General features: G+C 39.7%; 3 protein-coding genes across 4 annotated transcripts in view; 2 read left to right on the top strand and 1 right to left on the bottom strand.

Annotated features, from left to right (window-relative positions):
- Positions 1-128: 128 nt before the first annotated feature.
- ddx11 (DEAD/H (Asp-Glu-Ala-Asp/His) box helicase 11) lies at positions 129-10607 on the top strand. The gene is made up of 27 exons (XM_028038428.1): positions 129-234; positions 1848-2208; positions 2284-2370; positions 2462-2598; positions 2687-2744; positions 2836-2943; positions 3961-4048; positions 4143-4345; positions 4442-4516; positions 5591-5668; positions 5740-5786; positions 5871-5950; positions 6040-6081; positions 6172-6239; positions 6323-6361; positions 6458-6596; positions 6707-6841; positions 6949-7061; positions 7143-7215; positions 8262-8365; positions 8833-8982; positions 9086-9154; positions 9233-9336; positions 9430-9514; positions 9600-9675; positions 9751-9905; positions 10004-10607. Exons 2-27 carry the CDS (start codon positions 1861-1863, stop codon positions 10034-10036), a joined length of 2694 nt encoding a protein of 897 aa, XP_027894229.1. The 5' UTR covers positions 129-234; positions 1848-1860; the 3' UTR covers positions 10037-10607.
- wash1 (WAS protein family homolog 1) lies at positions 10177-19367 on the bottom strand. Its single transcript, XM_028038442.1, has 11 exons — positions 19236-19367; positions 16997-17137; positions 15879-15990; positions 15651-15797; positions 13672-13808; positions 13434-13569; positions 12434-12629; positions 12119-12286; positions 11797-11955; positions 11522-11593; positions 10177-10765 (listed from the first exon to the last, which is right to left on the bottom strand). Exons 1-11 carry the CDS (start codon positions 19241-19243, stop codon positions 10623-10625), a joined length of 1419 nt encoding a protein of 472 aa, XP_027894243.1. The 5' UTR covers positions 19244-19367; the 3' UTR covers positions 10177-10622.
- A 1136-nt stretch (positions 19368-20503) lies between these two features.
- iqsec3b (IQ motif and Sec7 domain ArfGEF 3b) overlaps positions 20504-24679 on the top strand; it is a 41085-nt gene continuing 36909 nt past the window's right edge. For both annotated transcript variants that reach the window (XM_028001582.1, XM_028001593.1), the window contains exon 1: positions 20504-21246. In XM_028001582.1, the coding sequence (XP_027857383.1) occupies positions 20723-21246 (524 nt within the window). In that variant the 5' untranslated portion in view covers positions 20504-20722. The remainder of the gene's footprint in view (positions 21247-24679) is intronic.

Here is a 24679-nt window from a genome sequence, read left to right as displayed (position 1 = left end):
TATCATAATTAGTTTTTATATTCTGTAAAATCGTAAAACAGACTATCAAGCGAACAAGTTAAAGCTTGTATTCTAATTGCCCCGCTCACATAAGTTGTTTCATGTAGTAAAACGTGCACCTCTATTTTTATCCCCCCTCCTATTGGCCACTGTTTGTGACCATTTCTGTTTGTTGGCGCGGTTGTTGAAAACCCGGGATTTGAACGAAGGACGTTTCAAAACTTCATGTCTGTGGTGAGTTCACTACTTTGCCGATGTATATACGTATATAATAAATGCAAGAAGATAAAGCGATTCAGATATCAATAACTGTTAACCGTATTTTTTTTTAGCTACTTACGACTAGTACTTTTAATGTGAGCCATTTTTGAGTGACAAATGTCCCTTCCACAGACTCCGAATTAACTGTTAGATGCATAACAGACCATTTAATGGTAGGAGGAAGTCTCTTCCTTGGGACAGGATAGTGTCTGTCTTTGAATTTATGGCAACTATGAATGCAAAGAAAGACATCATATCTGGTTTGGCCCCAGATATGAAATGTCTTTATCTACAGGCGAATTTTAATAAGTCGTCTCTTTGATTCCTTACACGGTGATATGTTTCTAGTGCCTTTTTTTCTTTAACTTTGATGATTATGGCTTACGGGGCTGCACAGTGGCGCAGTTGGTAGCACTGTTGCCTTGCAGCAAGAAGGTCCTGGGTTCGATTCCCGGTCGGGGTCTTTCTGCATGGAGTTTGCATGTTCTCCCTGTGCATGCGTGGGTTCTCTCCGGGTACTCCGGCTTCCTCCCACAGTCCAAAAACATGACTGTCAGGTCAATTGGTTTCTCTAAATTCTCCCTAGGTGTGAGTGTGTGTGTGTGCATGGTTGTTTGTCCTGTATGTCTCTGTGTTGCCCTGCGACAGACTGGCGACCTGTCCAGGGTGTACCCCGCCTCTCGCCCGGAACGTAGCTGGAGATGGGCACCGGCAACCCTCCCGACCCCATTAGGGACAAGGGTGAACCGAAGATGGATGGATTATGGCTTACGTCTAAAGAAAAATACAGAATATAGTCTTTCATAAAATTTTGAATGCTAGGAATGTAAAGAAATGTTTTGTCACTAATACCTTTAACAAAAAGGTTACGCCACAAATGGTCAACTATTTTCAGAGGGATTCATACAAATATGTTAATGAAAAAAATTCAATGGAAGGAAAAAAGCTTGACAGCAAATCTGTACAGTAGTGATAACCTCAGTTTTGAGCACTAAATATACTAAAGAACCCCAAAATACTGGGAGCACAGATGAAAAACAGTGGAGTGAAAAAAATGTGTGTTTATTGCAAGTGATACCTTCACAGCAATATTTACTGATAATATTATTGTATGATTTTTAAATATTTTTGTTTTATCAGGTCCAAAGTCAGAGCAACCATTTGCCAGAATATTTTAGAGCACTCAATGTTTCTTCTTTACTGACGAGGCTTTTTGAAAATACAGATTTCATTTTCCAACAGGATGTAGCACCAGTCCACACCTACAAAAGCTTTGATACCTGCTTTTGTGACCATAGCATTACTGTGTTTAACTTAACAATTAGGATGACTTACTTGAAACACAACCTTACATACACAGGAGTACTGAATTGGAGTATCTAGTTTATTTACTTTGGATCAACATTATTAGCTTTTTCTTCTTTTGCTCTTTCCTTTGGTTTGTTATTTTGTTTGTATTTCCTTTTAAATCCTATAAATAACTTTGTATTGCCTTATTGCTGAAAGTGTGCTATATAAATAAAATTATCTTTACCTTTACAGGTCAGCTTATGGGTCTGTCTTATTCTTGTGTTTTTTTCTTGCAGGCACTTTAGGAGCATGGAAAATGGAAGGGACTCATTTCCCTTTCCCTATAAGCCCTACGACATCCAGGAGCAGTTCATGACAGCGCTCTACAGTGCCCTGGACCAAGGCAAAGTGGGCATCTTTGAGAGTCCAACTGGAACAGGCAAGTCTCTAAGTCTCATATGTGGAGCCCTGAGCTGGTTGGTAGACCATGAGGAGAAGAAGAGACAGGAGGCCGCTGCTCTGCTGCAGGAAGGAGAAGCGTCTCTCTCCACCTCTGCTGCTCTGTCATCCAGCAGCAGCTCTGCGTCAGCAGAGCCCGACTGGATCACCGACTTTGTCCAGAAGAAGGCTGAACGTGACCTGGTGTCAAAGTTAAAGGTGGAGGAAGTTTGGTTGGCAGCTTTTATTTATTTGTTTTTCATGCTTCTTAATATAATTGAAGCTTTTTTTCAGGAGGAGGAGCTGAAGAGGAAGAAGAGAGAAGAGCGAATGGAGATGATCAGAAATAATATTAATCTAAAGTATGCAAGTAAAAGAAAGGTAAGACTGTTTGGAGAGCCCCATGTTCAGACTCCATCTTTCCACATTTCATACAGGTAGATGGAAATGTTTAACTGTGACCTCACCTCAGAGCTGCGAAGAGGATGAGGCATTCAAGCTGCTTCATCTCAGTAAGGAGGAACAAACTGCGACACCAGGAGATCAGGAGGATGAGGAGCTTATCGTTGCAGAGTATGAGAGTGATGATGAATCCAAGAGTAAGAGCAGGTGAGTGAATGCCTTCATCGACTGCACTCTTACGGATGCCATTAAAAGCCTGAAAAGGCGATTAAAACAAGGTGTCTTTGCTTACCAGATTCTTTGGAGGTGAGGATGAGGACGATGAGGAGTTGGTTGAAGAGCATGTAACTAAGGTGACAAAGTCAGCATAAACGTGATCTTCAAATAGATGATAATGTGTGTTAATCCTGATTCTGATGTGAGTGTGAACTTCCCTGCTTGCAGATTTACTACTGCAGTCGCACTCACTCCCAGCTGGCCCAGTTTGTCCATGAGGTTCAGAAGAGCCCCTTCAGTACGAACATAAGTCTGGTCACGCTGGGTTCTCGGCAGGTAGGGGTGCACATACACACACGCCCACCCCTGCACACAAACACATATACACTTTTACAAAAAAGTAATAATATTTTTTTAAAAAAACATTGAACATTATAACTGGTATAGTTTGGTTTTTCATCCTTTACAAACTGGGACTCGAGAGGTTTTTGGCTGGCTTTTTGTAGGAAAGTCTTTTTTTATTTATCATTTACTTTACTGTAACTGATATGGCAGCTTGTTATAGTTTGACATTTGAGGAATGTTATGCTGGAGGGTTAGTTTTTCACCACACAGACCAGAATGTTCAATTTTAGAACCTAACTCTCCTTTAAACTTCTCAACAATTTTCTCTGTGGTGCTGTTTGTTCACTATTATAGTCTTCTAAACCTCTGAGACGTTCACAGAACAGCTAGATTTATGGTAGCTGTTCCGATACAGTAAAATCGGAACAGCTTTTCCGATTTTCCCCTCTTTTCCCTCTAGAGGGGATAACTAGAGCTTTCTTCTCTGGTTTTCCCACTTTAATTACTAGAGGGGGACTCTAGTTATTAAATAGGTAATTTATGCAAGGAGTTATTGCAGTGGACTTTATTTAGGTGTATTGGAAAAAGGGACTTAACAAGAAGCTGCTTGTGTTTGTTTAAAATAAACATTTTCCTTTCATCTCACAGTTTTGCCCTGATGCAAATTACGAAGAAAATTATTTAACACACACTTAACTGACTACAACTTATACTGAAAATATAGAAAAGAACAAACAAAAAGCAAAAACAAAAGCTTCAGTCCACTTTATCCCTCGGCTTCACCTGGTAGTCTGCCACAACAAGATGGATAATTAGGGAGTTCCCTCCAGGTGAAAGTCTGGCCTGGCTGCCATCACATGTGCACTCAATGAAGCTAGCCCACAGGAAGTTGAAGTCAAAGAAAAATGAAATTAGTCGTCAAAATAAGCATAATCACAAAACAAAAATAGACAGGTTGCCAATAAGTCTGATCCTGTTTTCCTTGCCGCTGCATTCTGTTCTTTGCAGAATCTCTGTGTTAATGAGGAGGTCCGGCGGCTGGGCAGCATCCAGCACATAAATGACCGCTGCATGGAAATGCAGAAAAACAAACACGGTGAGAGCCATTTAGCCACAACATTACTCAACTCTCAAAGTAAGGTAATTTTCTGTTGGCTTATTTTTTCCCTCATTTTTTTATTTGTTTGCAGAGAAGCAGCACCACGAAGAAGGTGCAAAACGTAAGAGAGGTCAGCCGAAGAGTGTGTGTCCTTTCAACAAAGCTCTGGCTCTGCAGCAGATGAGGGATGAAGTTCTGGGGACGGTGCAGGACATAGAGCAGCTGCTGAAGCTGGGCAAGGAAACAAAAGCATGTCCCTATTATTCCACACGTCTTGCTGTCCCACCTGCACAGGTAAATCTATTCACTTATTAACCCTCTCTACCGCTAAAGGTAGAGGTGGATTTAATAGACCTGCTTGCAGCATCTTTTGCTTTTATTTTTTTGTAGCTGGTCGTTTTGCCCTATCAGATGGTTCTTCATGAGGCTACAAGAAGGGCAGCAGGTGTCCAGCTAAAGGGACAGGTATGTTTATACATTATTTCTGAAGCACATTTTAATAATTTATACCCAATTTAGTCTAAAAAGCGTTTTAAATTACATTTGAAATGCTTGCAATGCTGTTAAAAAGTCACAAAGCTATTAAACTGTGCTAATCTGATTCAGAGATGTATGGAAAAAAGTACTTGCCTATTTAGCTTCTGATTTCATTTGATATTTAAAGACGGTTTTAAAGATAGTACCTAGAAATAAATAAATCTTCTATTGCAGCAGCAAAATTAAACTCAAAAATACTTCATACTTTAATTTGACTACAAGGGGAATGTTTTTAGGTCCTTATCTAGCTGGAAGACCTAATGGTGACCCATACTCAGTTTATTGATTGATCCCAACAGAATTTTACTGGAAATCTCTTATTTTAAAAGTCCCTTGCACAAAACACATCATTCTATCTTAATTCATGTTGGGATTTACTCACCATTTTACACTCTTTCTGTTTAGCAAACTCCACACATGTTAAGTGTATAATGGTAAAACAAAAAAGTTTTTTTTTTCTGGCACCTCTCCTACGCAACCAGTTGGCATGAACAGATCCTCTTTACTTAGAGGGAAATTTTGTGTTTTTTTTTTTTTTTAAATAATTTTTCAACCCACCTCAACAAAAGCAGTTCAGTTAAACTGTTTAATTTCTCTGAGTGTAGATATGATCTAATTAAAGCCATTTCCTGATGTATGAAAATCGGCATGCATCTTTATTAATAAAAAATCATTTTACATTGTATTTCCCATTTTGAGGAGTCCCTCATAATTATACCCTAAACAATGTCATGTATTACTAATTAAAAGTATCTGAACACTCTGATAATTTGAAGAAGTAAATGATGAAATAAAGAATAAAATAAATGTGTCCATTTACATTTTGCAAGAACTGTTAGAACTTTTTCTGTTTTTCCTCCTCTGACTCACTTTCCTGAAATCAAAGTGGAAATTTTCAGTGTGAGGTTCTGCTACTATAATAAACAAATCATTTATTTTAAAGTTTAAATAAGTCTGGAGGGCTCTGCAACCGGGATGCCTAACTTCATATTTTAAAAACAGGTGGTGATCATAGATGAAGCGCACAACCTTAGTGACACTCTCTCCTGTATACACAGCACAGAGCTCAGCGGAGCGCAGGTAAACTCTTTCTAAGTCTCAATTATGTTCGGTCTCAGTTTCAATGTTCCTAACGTCTGAATTTTCTGCAGCTTTGCCGCGCCCAGTCCCAGCTCACACAGTACGCCGACCGCTACAAGTGAGTGCTGAGACAGAATCAAATCATACATTCAGTTTTATCTCGCACTGTTCTTATGTAATATGTACCCGTTTCAAACACCAGGAACAGACTGAAGGCGAAGAACTTGATGTACATCAAACAGATTCTGTTTGTGATAGAGGGACTCATCCGTGTGCTGGGAGGTGAGTGCCTCCAACTTCCAAACAAAACTTTTGGGCTTCTTAATGATAATCTTGGAATTTCTCACTGTTTTTCTGTTTTTCGGTTCCAGGTAAAGTTGGACAGAATCCACAGAGTCAGACTACACAAGCAGGTCAGTCAGGGACAAACGTGTGTAACGTAGTTATTGGCGAACCTTGAAAAGTTGCTCACTAGAAAAAATGTTTTCTTTTTTTCCCCTCAGGGACTGAAATGTATACTATTAACAATTTCCTCTTCAAAGCTCAGATTGACAACATCAACTTGTTTAAGGTAGTTGAAGTTAATTTTTTAGCCCAAGATGTTCAGTTTTACCAAAATAATTCACATTTATGTTACTGATCTTCCTACCTTAGTTACAAAGGTACTTTGAAAAGAGCATGATCAGCAGGAAGGTAAGCATTTCTTTTGTTCACTTGATTAATATGATGCACATAAAACATTATACTATCTTGCTTAAGTTTTTAAACCTTTTCAACCACTGTCGGCAGCTGGGTGGATTTGTGGAGAAGTACGCTGGCTCTGGTGTAACGCTGCACACCCACAGCAGCTCCAATAAGGAGAACCGTCGCACAGGAGGCCTAAATCGCTACCTTCAGGCCTTAAACAGCAACCCCAGTGCCGCACCAGGTTAGCCTCCAGATGCTTCCTCTTTGTAGTCGTTTTATGGACATTTAAGAAATATAGCTGTAAGTTTTGCTTATTTTTTTCTTATACGCTGTCCACTCTCCTGTGAGCAGTTCCTTCGGCAGACCAGCAGGGGGTTTCTGAAGCAAACAAAGTGCTGTCCGCATCTCCTATGATGCAGGTGGAGGGTTTCTTCCTGGCTCTCACCAACAGTAACACTGATGGCAGAGTGGTGTTACAGAAACAAGGTATCTGTTTTTTAATACCTTGGAGATGTGTTTGATTTATGTCACAGATGTAAATCAAACACAAAGGCTCAACTGCCCTGGTGTGAGACTGTCCATTTGTTACCCAGGCACTTTGTCCGAGAGCAGCGTCAAGTTCCTTCTTTTGAATCCAGCGGTCCATTTTGCCCAGGTGTTGAAGGAGTGCAGAGCAGTCATCATTGCTGGGGGAACAATGCAGCCTGTGAGTTGATTCTGAGATAGTTAAACAAAAAAAAGGGGTTGCGTAGAGATATTAAGATTAAAGAAACGTATACATATATAGGTTTCAGACTTCAAACAGGAGCTACTGTTCTCTGCCGGAGTGAAGGAGGAGCGTATCACAGAGTTTTCCTGTGGTGAGTGGCTCTTTTTCTCTCACATCACTACAGCTTATTGGGCTTTTGTTTATAACGCTCTTTATGTTAATGGTTCTGTTTATGCATATTTTTGTTCATAACAGCTATCTAATTAAAATAGATGTATTTTCCCGAGAAACAAAAAGCTGCCAGGTTTACACTTAAATAAATATAAGCCCCTAATATTATTTATGTATTTACAAATCAAAAATAATTTTATTTCTTAAGTTACATTAGACTAAAAATTATTATTAGATTATTAAGTGACCAGATGATGGCAGCCCTACTTTATTTGTGGATAAGCAGCAGCTTATCCACATCCGATCTTCTCCCAGATGATCAAGTTTCTCTAGCTCTAAAGGTGCAGGAACAGAGCTAGAGATAGTTTTTGGCGGTAGTTTTTCTTTGTCCAGCGTTTCCATTACAGGAACCGGGAGCAAATTAGACAAAAGCTGGTAGAAATCTACCCTGAAACAGATCTGGTAGGCAGGTAGGGCTCTAAGGGTGAGGCCAGCCATGCTATGGAAGAAGTTCATTTCAGTCCCTTGCATCAGAGATCTGGTTCTCTTGATCATGACCCACCTCTCTGCTATAGTGGAGATAGTATTTGGAACATTTTTAAAAAAAAACTCTGACAGACCAGAGCACCATCCTCTTGATACCCTATCACTGTGGAATGAGACATCAACATATTTCAGCTGCTCCACTTGTAGCTGAGTTATTGGTTGGGAACAATCCATAGTAAGCTGTTTCTAATTCACTTTAAGCTCAAGTCAGACTAGTTTATCCAAGTGGAACAGTCCTGGTTTATAACTAAGACCATAAGAAGAGGTGGGATTGAGAGTAATCCAGGTGAAATTGGTTTAAATTGTACATTAAAAGAGGTTTAGATTGCAATAAAGAAATTTTTTTCATGACAGACAAGAATTGTCTTTTAGCAACAGTTAGCTGTCACACCACTGTAAATCCTGAAAATATCCTGTGTTCTTCAATGGTTAATTTGTATCTTTTTAATTCTTTTATTTTACTTCTTGTGAAATCTGCAGGCCATGTGATTCCTCCGGAAAACATTCTTCCTCTTGTCTTATGTGCCGGTCCATCTGGTCAGGAGCTGGATTTTACCTTTCAAAACAGAGACTCTCCTCAAATGGTACAAATGGACACATTTCAATGAGTTAACAACTTTTAACAGTTGAAATTGTTTTTATTTATTCTAAACGTTAACACACAAGATAAAACAGTGCTGCAGGTTCATGGATGAAAGTAGAGGTTTTGAATCCATCAGAAAAAGAAGAAATTACATGTTCCCCATTCATGCATCAACGCGCATATCCTTAACCTTTTTATTGAACTCAGAAAACTGAAGAAAGGTGTTGGCTAATGAATTAATAGATGAGAAATGGTGAAGCTCTTTGTGTTAATGAATTTAATTAGAGAGGGGAAAAAAACTTTTCTTTTATTTCAGTATTTATTCTCAAGGGAAAATTGGTCGATTTTAATCTCTGGCCAATTACCTGGTCCATCTTTTGCGATAAAGTAAATTTTTCCAAATAAATTATAATGAATAGAATTGTGTATGTTTTATTAAGGATTAACAGTAGAGTCTTCTTTTAACAGATGGACGAAACGGGACGCATTCTCTCCAACATCTGCAACGTCGTTCCGGGCGGGGTCGTGTGTTTCTTCCCCTCCTACGAATATTCCAGGAGAATCGTTTCTCACTGGGAGGCCAGCGGTGCGCTTACCCGGTTGGGGAATAAGAAAAAGGTATAAACCAGCAGCATATTTTAATAGTAAGGAAGAATGCAAGAAAAAAAAGCACAGCTTTATTAAAGACCTAAATCTCTCCCATCTCAAAACCTCTTTTCAGATCTTCCAGGAGCCAAAGAAGGCCAACCAGGTAGAGCAGGTGCTAAACGAGTTTTCCCGCTGTATCCAGGTAACATAAACTTCTCATCTAGCAGATATCGGATCGTCAGTGATGCGGTCATTGTGGTCACAACTATTTTCATTTCAGAGGAGTGCCGTGGACAGCAGCGGAGGAGTCACAGGAGCGATATTGTTCTCTGTAGTTGGTGGAAAGATGAGTGAGGGCATTAATTTCTCTGATGACCTGGGCAGGTGTGTTAATCACAAACCCCATAGTTAACAAGCTCCTGTACGCTGCCTTGAATATTAAAAGTTAATTATGCGTGTTTGTGCATATGATTACAGGTGTGTGGTGATAGTTGGCATGCCGTATCCCAACATCAAATCTCCAGAGCTGCAGGAAAAGATGTCGTATCTTGACAAACACCTGGTCAGATTCTTCTTTCATTCCAAAATTGTTATATTTAAGGTAAAATGTTGCAAGAGAGATGAATGATTTTACTTCTATGTTGCAGCCTCACAGCCATGGGAAAAACCCTGGACAAGCATTGGTAGAAAACCTCTGCATGAAGGCTGTTAACCAGTCTATAGGTACTGATTAGAGAAGGTAAATTAAAAACAATATTTGTTCATCAAGAGGCATTAACATGTTTGTTCTCTCCAAAGGCAGAGCCATCCGACACAGAGGCGACTATTCCTCCATTGTCCTTTGTGACAGGCGATACGCTCGGCCCGCTACGCTCTCTAAACTCCCCGCGTGGATCAAGAATCGCACCAACACATACTCCAGCTTTGGCCCTGCTTTTGCTGCGTTGCGGAAGGTGAGAATGAAGCACTGAAGCGCCCTGAAAAGTTTGTTGCATCTTGACTGAACAAAGACAAGTTCATAATATCTGTTTTTTTTTTTCTGTTTTCCTAGTTCTTTCTGGAGAAAAGGCAGAAACAGGAGTAGTTTGTCTCCCACAGAGCTTCTTTACGACTTCAATAAGAATGAAGCTGCACAAAATGTGATGTTTAAATAAGACTGAGAAATGTTCATAATTAAAGGTCTTATCTTTAAGGAGTTACAACATCACTACCAGCGACCTCATGTTTTTGTTTTCATGTTCTCTTTATTTTACATTTAAACATGGCATGTTCTCCATTGATCACCAAAATGTTCTCAGATGTTCTCAGGTTTTAGTCAACATGTTAGCGATTGAAAGCTATTTTCTGTTAACTGCTACTAGGCTGACACAGAAATGATGACTTCTTATAGAAAAATGTAAATATTTTAAGAACAGTGTTATGTAATTCAAAGCCTAGTCGCTAAATGTTTTTTTCATAGGCTTTTCTAGATATTTGGAATTTATCAAAAATGCCAAGTTATTTCAATCTGTTATATTTATTTCATTATAGCTGCAAATGTCTTGTGAAATTATTTAGCCAGCTACCATTTCTTTTTTTCTTTTTGGATATTTACGTCTTTTGCGTTATGTAAATGAAATGCCAGTTCTTCAATAAAAAAGGATGTTCCGTTGCGATCACTGTCCATCAAGTTATGCTTCCCAGTCCTCATCATCCGCTGCTGAATGTGGGGCGGGTGGGGGTGGGATGACGTCCGACATCCTTGCGAATGCGCCTCCGGTACCAGCGGGAGTTTCAGCCGACTCTCCACCTGCTGGGCCTTTCCCTGATATTCCTGGAGAAAAAGAACATCCAACCTGTCATCATTGGTATACCTAATGCAAAATCTATTTCAATGTCAATTACAACTAAAATATTTGAATCTCAAATGAACAAGTGAAACTATTTTCAAAATATTTTAAGCCAGACAGTGAGGTTTTAAGAATGTAACTTCAGAGCTGTTACAAGTAACATTGCTGTTTTTTGATTTTTGTAAATTTCTCATTGAGTTATCAGACAAACTTAGTAAAATACAGGATCTATTTATTTGGTTTTCAAACTAAGTAGGAGAATCCAGTTCGTCAGATCACGTGGAGAGTGGTGTTCCACAAGGATAAATAATGGAACCAACTTTTTTTCCCCCTACTTGTATTAATCTTGGGAGATAACTTTTTTGCTAATTGTATTATTGTGATACATTATTGTTTGTACCTTTCCATAATTTGTACAAATAACAATGGACTTCAGCATAGATTGAAGTTCTTTCGCAGTTAAAATTGGTACTTCACAGCAAAATGACTAATATGTCCATTAAGAGTTAGCCTTACTATTACTATAAAACAGAAATCATCTGGAGAGTCATGTTTAAAAAGGCATCTGGTCATGACTCCACACGGATAACTGCTGAAAATATTTTGTTACATAACATATTTTTGGTCTTAGTCCTAGTAGATTCTTTATTATCTTTATCAAGACTCTTGGGCAGAAGAAATACTCTATCTCAATGGGATAGTCCTTGGTACATAAAACAAAGAGCATTTCACATTCTCACCTTTCCGGCGCATGGCAAGTTTATTGAAGAGATCAGACATAAAGTCTCCACCACTAGATGCTGCTCCAACAGCTGAATAACAAAAAAAAGACAAGTAGATACTTAAATCCTGTCTCTTTTGGGTAAAACAAAAGTCTAACTTTTTAGTTGAATGAAATATAAAATCTAAAACTGCCAGGACTGAAGAATTTTGGGCTCAGTTGTCACTTTGAACTGTGGCAGTACAGGTGCATCCTATCTCTAGGCCGGATCCTGAAGTCATCTCAGTCCCTCACCTTGCTCTTGCTCTTTTTGTTTCTTCTTCTCCATCTTGCGTGCACTAACATTACGTAACTTGGCTTTGCCGATGCCCCCGGCGTTGCGGATGGACTCCAGCAGACTGGCACGCCCATCTGATGGCTGCACCACCTCATTCGGCGCGCCAGACACAGGGCCTATAGTCAGAGCATACAGTGAGGACAGCCTGTTAAACTTCACTCATTAATATCAGTTAGGTTAGAGCTAGGGAACAAAGAAAGTTCTACTGCAGTAGAAGTGGAGGGTTTCAGCACTTTAATACTGTTTTTAATCAAAGCGTAGAGCTCGGATGTAACCAACCTGAGCTTGGCGTTGGAGTAGCTTCCACGGGGATCTCTGTGGTAGGAGGAGGTGGAGGAGGGGGAGGAGGAGGAGCTCCTACAGGAGCAGTGGGAGGGAGGACTGGTTCAGAGGGAGGGGGTGGGGGAGGGGGTGGGGGCGGTGGAAGATTATTTTGGAGCTCAGGGCCTGAAACAAAAAAAACGTAAAATTAGCTTTTCAATAAAAAACAAAAAAATGGCCCAAAGTTGAGGCAGGCGAAAAAGAATAAAGATGCAAATAAATAAACAAATTTAAGACACAGTCAAGCAAGTGTTTAAAGGGCAGGTATGTCACCTGGTGAAACGCTCTCCCCAGAGAAGGAGGGCAGCTCTGGGATGTTGAGAGTGGGTCCTGATGGGGCAAATCCAGGTCCAAGATCTGCGCTGTATGACAGATCGTCTGCAATACCTGGAAGGTCAGGCAAGTAGGACGGCACATCTATCTCAGGCACCTGACCCAGGTCTGGCACGTAAAAATAACTTTCAGCTGTCTGTTATAGAGGGGAAAAAAATCATCACTGAGAGATTAAGCAATCCTGCACATTAAAAAAAAAATCAACCTAATACTGGCTATGTTGGAAATTGCAGAAGCAAAGTTCTATAATTTTTTCACATTTTGCCACATTACAATCACAAACCTCAATGCATACAATTAGGATTTTTGCAAAGATCCATCCACAGTAGTGCATACAAAGGATTGGATACGTGGCGTTCTTGAATCTTAAAAGTGTGGCATGCATTTGTAGTTATCCCCACTGAATGAAAACTTTCTTCAACCTCCTTTAGCTGCAAATGCAACTATATTTTCATTAATGGAGTGAAATTTTTGGCAAAATAACTTGAGCTTTTTCAGACTACATGGGCACCATCTGTAAATATTTGAAAAAGAAATATTCAAGTTTTGCCTCAGATTCTAAATGGGTCTGAATTGTAACTGAGGCCTTCCAACACATAAATATGCCTTGATCCCCTTCTGCTGCTGCCCTGGTTGCACATTTAGTGTTGTTGTCCTTCTGGACGAGTATTCAGGTATTCTACAGTCTCTAGCAGGTTCCTCCTTCTTAGATCTTTACAGAACAGATTACAATACAAATAGCTGGACTCTATTTATTAAATAAGTGACTTTTTACATATATCTAATCTCACTAGATTTTATTTTAGGTATCAAAATAAAAAGGGATGAACACATACACAGCCCACTTTTTATGCACTAGTTTCATTTTGGCCTGTCATGTGAAATTCACATGATAGGTTTGTGGTCGTAATATGCCGAGCCACTATTGATCTTCACATACCTGTCTCTCCAGCTGCTCTCTTGTTGTAATTGACAGCGGGGCATCAAATGGTTTCTCCTCCTTTTCCGTCTCCAGAGTTTGGTGTGTTTTTGTCACGGCTCCAGCCAGAGGGTCAAGGAACACGTACTTTTTATATCTATGAAAAACAAGAGACAAGTTAAAAGATGCAGAGGCAAAAGCTTTAAATCCATGCAGCTGTTGCAGCAGGAAGCATTCCAGTCCATCTCCGTTCACTCACAAGTTCTCTGTGGTGTTGAAGAGCAACAGAGAGCTGACGGATGAGATGTTTCGCGGAAGACTGCCCAATCCCTCTTCCGTCTCGTCCTCAGTCTTCTTCTTATTGCTCACACACACTGGGAAATACGTTAACTTCTCCTGAAGGGGAGAGATCAATACAAAGTGTGTGTGTGGGGAGGAATGTGTAAATCTTGAGCAACCAGAATGACAAATGCCACAACAATCCCTCTGCTAAAGGACGCACACACCCTCAATCAACGAGAATTATAAGGGGCACTTCTTTTGGAGGATGTTAAATAATTCATTTCTGCACCAGAAACAACTGCTAGTTTTTTTTTCAGTCTGACAAATACACACGTATCCTTCACACAAACAAAAATCTACACTCTTGCAAGAGCAAGCACACACAGCAGAAAATATGCAGGATTTTTGTAAAGGTTGTTGAGATGGTGCAGGAAAAACGGAGGGGCTCGCTATAAATTATTCACGAGCTTCTACTGAGCAGAGTGCACACAGACACACAAACTCTCATGCATTTACAGTCGATTTTCCCTGTCAATGAGCGCACAGCCTCTGATGTACTCCATGTACAGCATGTGACAAATTTAACGACGTGGGTTGCAAAATAACCTGCATCAAAGGTTCTGACAAGGAAAGAATGAGACCTGGAATCTGGATTTAGATGGGAATGTCAAATAGCAGAAATTTCAGAGTTTTTTTTAAAAATTTTTTCTAAACCTGCTGAGGAGAGACTACTCATAAAAGACAGAAATGATACATGTATTTAAAAAAGTATGTAGCGAGATCAAAATTTGCATCAGAGTTTAAGGGAATGATACCAGGATAAAGTCAGATAAATTTGGGAAATATGCAGAAGGTTAAATCTAAAGACCTCAAAAAATGAATAGAGAACATTTTGAATTTTGAATAAGCAAGACACAAGAACTGTGTAGAGAGAAGAGGGGTGGGGGAGGTAATATAGTAACCATTTATAGATATTAACAAGTGCAAAAAAATGCACTTATTTTATGTTTGGTTGTTTGTTGAGTAGAGTGTTTTCTACACATTTGTTTCAGGCAAAGAAGTGGTGTTCCTACTGAGTAATTTAAAGGGATACAAAGGGTATTCTCAAGGAAAATATATAAAGAATGTTTTATTTTCATCGAACATCGGATTGGTTAAATTCATGCCTGGAGGGGAGTTAAAATGAGACAGACGGGGGTTAGGAGAGGAGGCTTATCAAAGCTGTACTCCTATACAAACAATTTTAGAACAGAGTAACCATACATTTATTTAACAGGTGTCATATACAGCACTATAAAACAACATCAAGCAGCCGCCAAGACACAAAATAATCTGGAAATCTATCTCTTAATGATCAGTAAGTGGATCATGTCATTGTTCTTTTTACTCAAACATCAGTACAAAATTTGCAGAAGGGTCCTGAGACTCTTGAGTCTCTCGACAGATACTAGAATACTGCTCGGACCCAGATGCTGTTAGATTTCCAGATGTTCTGAACCAGCTGTGAGCTTTTTGTATGGGCAGCTTCATTCTTCTCATCATTGCTCAGTTTATAGAGCATTTCTTTCCCCACCTCAGTAAAAAGCTACATCTCTCTGGTTGCCACAGTGACAGTGGATGTGGGAAGCTGCATAAATGAGCTGAGGGAAATAGATGGTGTTTCCCCAAAAGCATCAGAAGAGTAGAGATAGTAGCACACACAGTGCTAAAAAGCCTTAAAACTATGGATCAAATCTGTGTTTGTTTTGTATTTATGGGCTTTCTGCACACTTTCTGCTGTCACTTGGCTCATTTCTCTTTGATTTGAAAAGATCTGGGCTGACGATAAAAAAAAAGCTCATTATGGCTGCAGCAATGCTACTTTTCTTTCTAGGTTACCATCAATTATTTCAAAATAAGTGGATTTCACAAAAAAATAAGCACAGTATTGAACATTTTTTTGTGTTTTTTTTTCACCTGCCAGGCCTTCTCATCAAAAGACCGAAGTTTATTCTGTATCTTGCGGCGAGGCCGGGTTTGAGAGGAAGGATCTGTGGCTCCGGTAAAGATGGAGGAGTAGTCCTGGAGACGATCTGGGGCAGGGTACTTGGCACTGGAGAAAACCTTTGCACAAAGATTTATAGGATTTTATGTGATGCTTCAACGAGAATCTAAGTATAAAACTTGCAATTTTGTCTTTGTTACCTTGGTGGCCTTTTTACTGCCCTTAATCTTGTCAACACGGGCCTGAGCTAGTCTGATCCGGTCAGAGACACTCTGCAGCTGGCGCCGGTTCTTCTCTACACTTTCAGAGACCCTGGAAGCAACATCAACACAAACATGACAATAATCACATTCATGCATCAGGAAAAATGTGTTTGGAATATTGTGAAAGGTTCGGCCAGTTGAGATGACCTTCGCCGGAGCAGTGAGGGTAGCAGAATTTTTCCACAGGTTTTTTTGTCACAGTTTGCGGAGTTTAGCATGACCATTACTGGTACTTGGTATTTTAGTTTCACCTTTAACCTTATAGTGTGATGTGGAGGCACATCTAAGCGACATCACTGAATTTACATTCATTGGGCTTTTCATTTTTACAAAAGATGATTTCAAATTTGAAAAGACGGAACACTGAAGAACATGCCCAAATGATTTTCCATACATATACAGACTTGAAAATAGCCAAAAGAAAATTCAATACTATTCTATAATTTTAAAGACAGTGTAAGAACACTGGTAGCAGAAATGCAATAAAATCAAAACAAAAATTTAAGAAAGTCCCCACACTTCTAACTACAAACAGGCCATATTATGACTGATGCTACAATTTCCTGACTATTCCAGCTATGAATATATGTTTTGATATAATTACAGGAGAACCCGATGGTTGCAGTGTGCCAAACAGGACCATCTGGTGTAAAACATATGCTGCTTAATAACTGTGCAATCTAGAGAAAATGACATCTTGATCCATAGCAGTTTGCTTTTAGCAGATGCAGTAATGTTCAACATCAGTCCATTCAATGCCTTGATGAGACTTTTCCAAGAGCTGCTTTATACCTAAAATACTTTCACTGCTTATCTTCTAATAGAAAATTTTTTTTTTACTCTCACTGTGAAAATTGCCTATTAACTGGTCTAACAAAAAACTAAAAAAATAAAGAAATAAAATAAAAATAAAAAGTTTAACCATTTATAACACTGAATCTGAACCAGGTGTCTGTTCTGAATTCAAATGTGGAAAACTGTGATGCTGAAGACATGTGCTTTAGAAACTGTAACTATATTTATATTTGTAGTGTGTGTGTGTGTTGTGTGCTTACCTTCTGAAAATGTCTGTAGAAATAACCTCTAAGTACAGCAGTGCATCTGCAATCTGAAGAACAGCCTCCTCTCGCCTCAGCTCAGGCTGAACGAGAGGCACCGAGTATACCTGGCCCTCCAGGCAGTGCCTCTGTGTCATCCTAAAAAAACAGCAGCACACAGCAAGGTTGTTATTTTCATAGGAAAATGAAACCAAGCACTGCTATTGTTTTTGTCTCTCATTTCAAGAGCTATTAAACTAGACACAATTGTTAAGAGGAACGGCGATAACAAGATAGATATTAATTAAAACAGTAGAAATAAGATTAATGTTAGGTGTGTGCAAAATTTTGGGAAAATAAGCACATTTCCAGAGTAATTAATGAGATGGAGTGGCACAGTAGCGATTCCATTTATTGCTGAAAATTTTATTTACGTAGAATATTACACTCATTTTTTAAAGCAGGTTTGTTAAAACTGAAATGTGACTGGTAAAAAGAAAATGTCAACAATTTGTGTTATCTATGTGGTTATATACCAATATTGTATTTATAATACTGACTATTTCCTAATACTATTCCTTTTCCTGTTTGTACCAAATTTGCTGGGAGACAATGTCAAATTTGGATTATGTTTCTGTGTATATATTAAGAGATTTCCTGGTGCAGACAGAGTCAGCTTGAGGAATATATGTAGAAAACAAAACTGAACCTAAAATGATATAGTCTCACCCTCACAGAAATATGTAAGTGTTAGACAGTTTTATGGAAATTCATTCATTTATTTGTTGACCATATGTGTCCATTTGATAAACCTGAGCACAATGTTAGCAAAACATGACCTTGCAGTTTTATTGCTGCATACTTGCTGATTATATCAACTGGGATTTACACACGTTTTTCCTTACTAGTCTCTTTCTTTTTTTTTAATCATCACAATGTTTCCTCCACTCTCCCTGAGATCCATCATCTCAGCAAGATTTAAGGCCGGGTGTGGACATTAAGGGCAACTGGCCAAATATAGAATTGGGATGTAGAAGGGTAACTGAAATATTACTGACAGTAAAACATTGCATCCAAGCATTGATTTATATGAAATTGCATACACTGATCCTTCAAATTAGAATGATGACGGCAACCTGAAATATTGTGGAGACAGAAGATTTGAAGTAGACATGATCGCACCTTTTTAGTGCATTATGACTAGATTTCTTTAATATTTTTTAGGGCAATGCAAACTTCCGGAGAGCAAAAAACATAAATATTTTTCATCTATCGAAAGTTCTCTGTTTAAGTTCTTTCTTTAAGTCTTGTTTTAAATATCTACAATCATCCATTTCATGTAAGTTTTCAGTAAACTAATAACTGCATTATCTCATTTTTGGTTTTAAGATTTTGTTTCTTTATCTTAATTTGTAAGATAAATTACATTTGAATTGTTTTCCTTACTTAGCTTTGCTGTTTTGTTTTTTGTTTTTTACGGATACAATTCAAGACATTAAATACACAAAACATTAACGTTGTATAGTTTGGATTACAGCATATCTATATGCAAGAACAGCTGTACGTATACCACATACATTCAACTGAGAATCTGTTATAGGATTATTCTCATAAATTCTCTCCATGTAATCTGACTGAGCTTCATTTTGCAAAGAAATTGCAAAAATTGTGCTGTTCCATAACAGTTTTGTGAAGTATTGATTGGTGTTGGCTAATAATTTAGCGGTTATAACGTGAATAAAAACGTGTGCAAAGTATTGTGTGTCGTGTTTATGTTGTCTACACTAAAAACATTTGAACGAATAATCTGAACCTCCTGAATTCATTTATTGTAATTTGTTGTACTTAGACCACCAAAACAGCATCGAGCGGTCTAAGGTCTATAAGAATAAATTATGCATATATAAATTAGCATTAATTATGAGTCGGTACGTTCCCTCAGAAACATTACTGGACTTTCTCCTTTTTGGTATCATTTCATCGATTTGTCTGGACTCTGCTGACTCTCACATGATATCCCCTACCATGTAGATCTGCAGCCGATTTGATGCCGTTATATTACAGATTTATCTTGTAATTTACTACTTCAGTCGCCCAAGATGATTTTGCCAAAGATGTCTTGTAGAAAATAAACTCACAGTGTCTCTGTTTTCTTGTAAATAACACAAAAATAGATTAAAGATATTCCTGGACTTGCTAAAGAGCAGCACCATTCGGTTTGTTGGGGTTAACGCTGAACTGAAAATAACATTCTTACCTGACCATGGGTTGTGATGACGGCGACAAAATATATATTTGATAATTAGCTTAAGCTTTCGGTTATTTTTGCTCAGCTACTTGATTTTACGAGACGTAATATCTGGACTTCCGCAACATTGAATCACATGACCACGTCAAACTGTGGTGCTGCCTTCACGGTAACTCGGATTTTATTCTTTGAGGCGCCTCTTTGGTTACTTTATCCATAGACATTTAGTTTAGTCGAGCCGTTCTTTAGCTTACTTGGCTGTTATGTTAAATTAATCTTTGAGATTTCATCTTGCTTTGCATCTTTTTCAAAAACACTTTAAAAAATTTTTCTCTTCAACCAAAAGATAAAAATAAGTGTGTCACATATTTAGTTTGATGAATAACAAAAAATCTTAATATTTGAATATAAGCTAATTAATTTTTATATTTCATTTGAAGACCAAAATACTGTGATTTCTTGCTCATAAAGCAAGCATTACAGCTAAAGCTACTATGACCGCACTGTTTGACAAGACTGTGGAGTTAATTTCTGTGTTTGTATTTTCCCTTTTTGTAAGTAAAAACCAAATCAACCTTAATATCACGCAAAATGCCATTTAGAGATGGAGTATCTTGGACACTCACCAGTCCATCACAGGACAGCAGAGTGACCAAATGACCTATCATACATATTTTTAGATTGTGGGAGGAAGACAGAGTACATGGATGTAGCCCACACATCCTTAAGATGATTTTTTTTTTTTTAAACACTGGTAGTAAAAAAAAAAAAAAACTCTGGGTAATAACTGTTTTGGATTGACCCAATTGGCCCAGATAAGTTTAAGCAATACCATTTTTTCATTGCTCAATGTATTTACTAAAATTGCCATTAAAAATAAACAAACAAAACAACTATCTTATGTGATTTTTGTCACAATACAAACAATAAACTTATAGATAACTAATTTATGTGATTAGATTGTTACGATATAGTCAGTAATTAATAGAATAGAGTACTCATTTGTCCATTTTTTAAAACCAAAGATATAGGTAACGTTTCTGTTGTTACAATGGAAAAAATATATTATATTATATTATATTATATTATATTATATTATATTATATTATATTTTTTAACTTGTCAGCAGGAACTTCTTGCACCTACAGGGTGCGTCCTTGCTCTGGATTGCTGTCATGTCTTCGTGCGTAATGACGCATCCGCCTCCAAGCGCCACCCCTCCCGCCTGTCACATCTGGATCTGGCTCCTCTCATCAGCACCACTCAGTGCAGTAGGAGTGAGTCGGAGTGAGGGAGGGAGGGAAACGACCGGAGAAGAGGAGACTGGCTCGGTCGGTACAGCTACATCTACAACCGAGTAGAACCACGAGAAGAGCGGAAGGGCATTCACACCTTCTCATCCGCACACAAGAATATCTCCATCTCCTGTGTCCCTCCATCTGTCAGTCCAGCTTTTTTTTTTTGTCTCTCTCTTCCTTCCACTTATCTCGGATATTATGAGCTCCAGCTTGCTAGAAAACCCGGTGCAGGCGATTCTGTACCTCCGGGAGCTCACCACGATCGTGCAGAACCAGCAGAGTCTCATCCAGACCCAGCGCGCACGGATAGAGGAGCTGGACAGGCGGGTGGACGAGCTCATCGGCGAGAACAGGCACCTGCGGGACGTCAGGGTGCAACAGCAGCTCCCTTACCTTCACCATCATCCCCATCATGCTCTCCCGGACGCCAGTTGCCTTCACCATCACCACTACCCGCAGGATCCCCAGCTCAAGACTACGACGGGGTCTCTGCCAGAACATGGGGCAACACTAGCGCAGGTTGAGATGTCTCCGGGCGTCCAGCCCCCGCCTGCCCAACCTATGGACCCGGGCGACATGCAGTTGGTCCCAGCGGACCCCTCTACGATTTCCCCCATTGAGAGTGAGTCGGAAAACGGTGGAAGTTGCCCCAGTTGCAAATCCTTGGTTCCGATGACCCCAACAACTCTTTGTCGATCCCTGACCCTGTCAAGGCAATCCGAGTAAGTAAACAATATGGTTGTTTGCGTGTGTCGCGCCTGTTTCAGCGGGGATCAGGTGTTTATCAACAGGCCCAAATGCAGGTATTTCAACTTTAAACCGCCTGCTTTCTTGAGTTCTCTAAAGAGAATGTGTTTTTTGCGTGGGGCAATTTTTGTGTGTGCGACATCCGCTTTAAACTATGCAACCAGGAGCGTGCGTGCATGCACGTGCACGCCGAATTGAGAGGCGCTTAATTAACAGAGGTTTCCTTTTCTCGGCTGTGTATCGATCAAGGACTGCACCACGAAGAGGAAATATGTGGATTATTTAAATGAGAAACTGGATCACGAGCACTGAATCATTACATAACAAATAGCTGTAGGCCTTTACGCGTGCGCGCGTGCGTGTTTATGTGCATGCCAGCATCTGTGTGTGCGTGTCTTTGCCAAACGAGTAGTCACTGTCAGTTTGAGACATGAGCGCAGGGTGATGAGACACCTCCAGTCACCACTGTCCGCGGTATTGCTGCCTCTACATTAATTACATCACGGGATCTGGGAACTCTCACGGGATCTTGGAGGGGGTAAGGGGGGGGGTTCTCTGATGTTGCTGAGACACATGTTCACATCAATACACACACACAACCCCATCTTGCCTGGCACCAGAGCATCATCTAATGAGATAAAACCATGTTTCTATGCTCTCTTTTACTGCTGGTCTCCCCTCAGTGGGGACCCTGATTGGTCTCTGTGGGACAAGACCCCCACTGAGGGAAACCAAAATCCTGTCAGTTGTTTTGTGTGAGGGGACAAGCTTTAGAAAGGAGTTAGCGATTTTATGTGCTTGTTCACTACTGCACCTCTCAAATTGTTCTAATTCTCTGTAATCCATGCCTGCACCATGAGTTGTGTATTGTTCAGCAGTGGTTTCCGGAATTAGAGTCAGGACTCCGCTATGTCAAAAAACACTAAGTGGCAGATCTTTAGATGATAATCAAACTTATATAGACAAGGAACATTTTTTTGTGCCGCTTCTGGCAAAGATGTGTAACAAGCTTTATCAATAAATTTATAATTTTAGCAGCAGCATGGGGCTCTTCCACAACAGAGTAGAACCAAAACTTTAGAAATATTCAACCTTTAACATCAGCTAGTGTAAAATATACACCAAAAACTAGTCTTCAACAATACTTCCAGTGCGATAATTATTGGCACCCCTACTACTTTTATAGCTTCCTCTAAGTAGGCAAAAGAACACATCTTAGTTTATCATATGATGTTTAGAGAGAGAGGAGGATATTTTACCTTTCCTCCTTGCACAATCACTCTAGGTCATCCACAAACCTATTTCCTCTCTCTTGCTTCCTTCTCTTCAGCTCACCCCAGATGTTTTCTGTAAAAATTAAGTTTGTGGACAGATCATGGCTAACTTTGTCTCCAGCATTTCTTCTTTGATTTGATAATATGTTTTGGACTGTTTTCCTCTGAAAAAACCCATTGGCAACCTGTTGTTTGCAAAAGGCCACAAGTTTTTCTATTGTGAAACTCCCAGTATCTGAATGTGATCATGTTATCTTTCAGAGACTGGGTTCCCTGCGTCTTTTGAAATGAAACAAGCCCATAGAATCATTTCTTCTCCACCATACCCAATTGTGGCCAGGAGATATTTGTTTCATGTCAGACTCACCTTGATTGTGTGTTGCAGAAGAGCTCAGGGTTACTTTCATCTAAAGCACACAAATCGAGTTAAGTACAAGTTGCCAATTACGAGTTTTCTATACCTTTTATGCACGTGAAGTGCAGCAGGACAGGGAGACAATATTATGTGCTTTCTGCAAGGCTGCATTGAATTTACCACCTACTCCGCATGCAGAATCTCAGATAGTTGCTTGCATTTTAGCTGGTGGGTGGCAGAAAGAGGGGCTTGTCATTTGTACAAGAACCACCACTGAGTTCAGATTTTCCAGTACGAAGATAAGAACAATGGCCAAGTCTGAGTTTAACCCCACATTCTGTAAACTTGAATCATTTTGCAACAAAGTACATATCTATGGTTTACATTTTCTTTAGTGTACACCATCAGGTAAGGGCCGGAGATAGAGGCAGTGGGGTTCCTTTCACCTTGGCGTCGTTGCCCGCTGTATTCTGCTGCAGATGACTGAGGATCAGATCTGTTATTCCTGTTGTCAGTTTGTCTCAGCATGTTCCTCTTGCAACTCCTGTATGTCAGTGAGCTTTCGTGCATAACCCTATGTAGGAGCATGCCTCGCACATCTTACTGTATCTATTTATTTGATATTTTCTGTCTCTATAGATTGTAGTGTTTTGCAGCGTTACTAAAGGATGACATGCAGAGTGGTGAGCAGCGTTCAGGCTTAGCAGTGAGCGCGCTTTGCATCTTTGTCGGTGTTGTCAGCGCACGTGAGTGTGAGGAAAGGAGAGGAGACGCTCTCCTCTGCTTGGTCTGCTTTCCTCTCTCTATCACTCTTTTTTCTCTCTCTCTGTCTCTCTTTCTCTCTCTGTCTCTTTCCAGCTGAGCCTTCTATCTGCCCCACTTAGCCCATGGAGCGAACAGTAATCAGCCATTCTCAGGAGGGAAAAAAAGCAGAGAGATTGAAAGAGAGAAAGAGAAGGAGAGATGCATGCTCAGTCGTTGTCTTTGATGGATCCCTTGGAGGTGTCTACAAGAGGAAGCTTGAGGGTGATGCTAGGCTGGACCAGCACATCAGGAAGCAACTGATCCATTCATCCATCTCTCCATAAGAGAGATGAATGAATTAAGAATGAGTGAAGGGAGGGTTTGGGGGGGAGCTCACTACACAGGGAGTGAGACAGGTACAACAGGAGCCCAAACCCCAGGGAAGTGAAATTTTTCAAAAGGGTGCGTGTGGGGCGTCTGTCTCCTCTGACTGCAATACCTACAAACAAGCAGTGTGGACAATGTAGGCTATGGCAGCCTGTGGTACAGCAAAAAGGGCACATGAGCTTTTTTTCCCCAGTCCAAATAGAGCTAGTCTTTTTGCAACACTAGTCTTTTTCTTTAACTTTCCCTGCTCTCTTTCCTTGACCCTCGCTGGTAAAAGCTTGGCAACAAAGCAACGCAGGAGAGTGATGAAGCAGAGAGGACAGGGCTTTGAGAGGGAGAGGATGTGGGCCAACAGCAGGATGCATGTAGTGTTAAAATATTCACCTGTTCTTTTTGTAAGCGTTCGAGTTGAATGTGCATAGGGGTGTGTATGTGTGTGTGTTTCTCATGCAGACAGATGGAGCCAGTGAAAGTGTGTGTTTTTTTCTTGTGTTCAGCTTAGCATTTTGAGAACAGCAGAAGCTGACTTCTGAACTTGTTTTTTTTCTCTCTCTAGTTTTATATTCAAACATGTCACAAAAGTACAGCATAACAGGACCTTTTAGTTTACTACTAAGGATTTGTTGAAAAGACATATGCGACTCACTC

Source organism: Xiphophorus couchianus, chromosome 2, assembly GCF_001444195.1.
Source record: "Xiphophorus couchianus chromosome 2, X_couchianus-1.0, whole genome shotgun sequence".
Taxonomy (NCBI): Eukaryota; Metazoa; Chordata; class Actinopteri; order Cyprinodontiformes; family Poeciliidae; genus Xiphophorus; species Xiphophorus couchianus.
This window is presented reverse-complemented; position numbering and strand designations above follow the sequence as displayed.

Excerpts from the sequence above, each read along its gene's own strand:
- wash1 (XM_028038442.1), bottom strand. Across the intron at positions 15,798-15,878 it reads GCAGTAAAAAGGCCACCAAG|GTTTTCTCCAGTGCCAAGTA; the intron begins GTAACAAAGACA and ends CTTTGTGCAAAG. Across the intron at positions 13,809-15,650 it reads TTGATGAGAAGGCCTGGCAG|GAGAAGTTAACGTATTTCCC; the intron begins GTGAAAAAAAAA and ends TCTCCCCTTCAG.
- ddx11 (XM_028038428.1), top strand. The coding sequence starts at position 1,861 with ATGGAAAATGGAAGGGACTCATTTCCCTTTCCCTATAAGCCCTACGAC. Across the intron at positions 6,842-6,948 it reads AGTGGTGTTACAGAAACAAG|GCACTTTGTCCGAGAGCAGC; the intron begins GTATCTGTTTTT and ends TTTGTTACCCAG. Across the intron at positions 9,676-9,750 it reads GGCTGTTAACCAGTCTATAG|GCAGAGCCATCCGACACAGA; the intron begins GTACTGATTAGA and ends TTCTCTCCAAAG.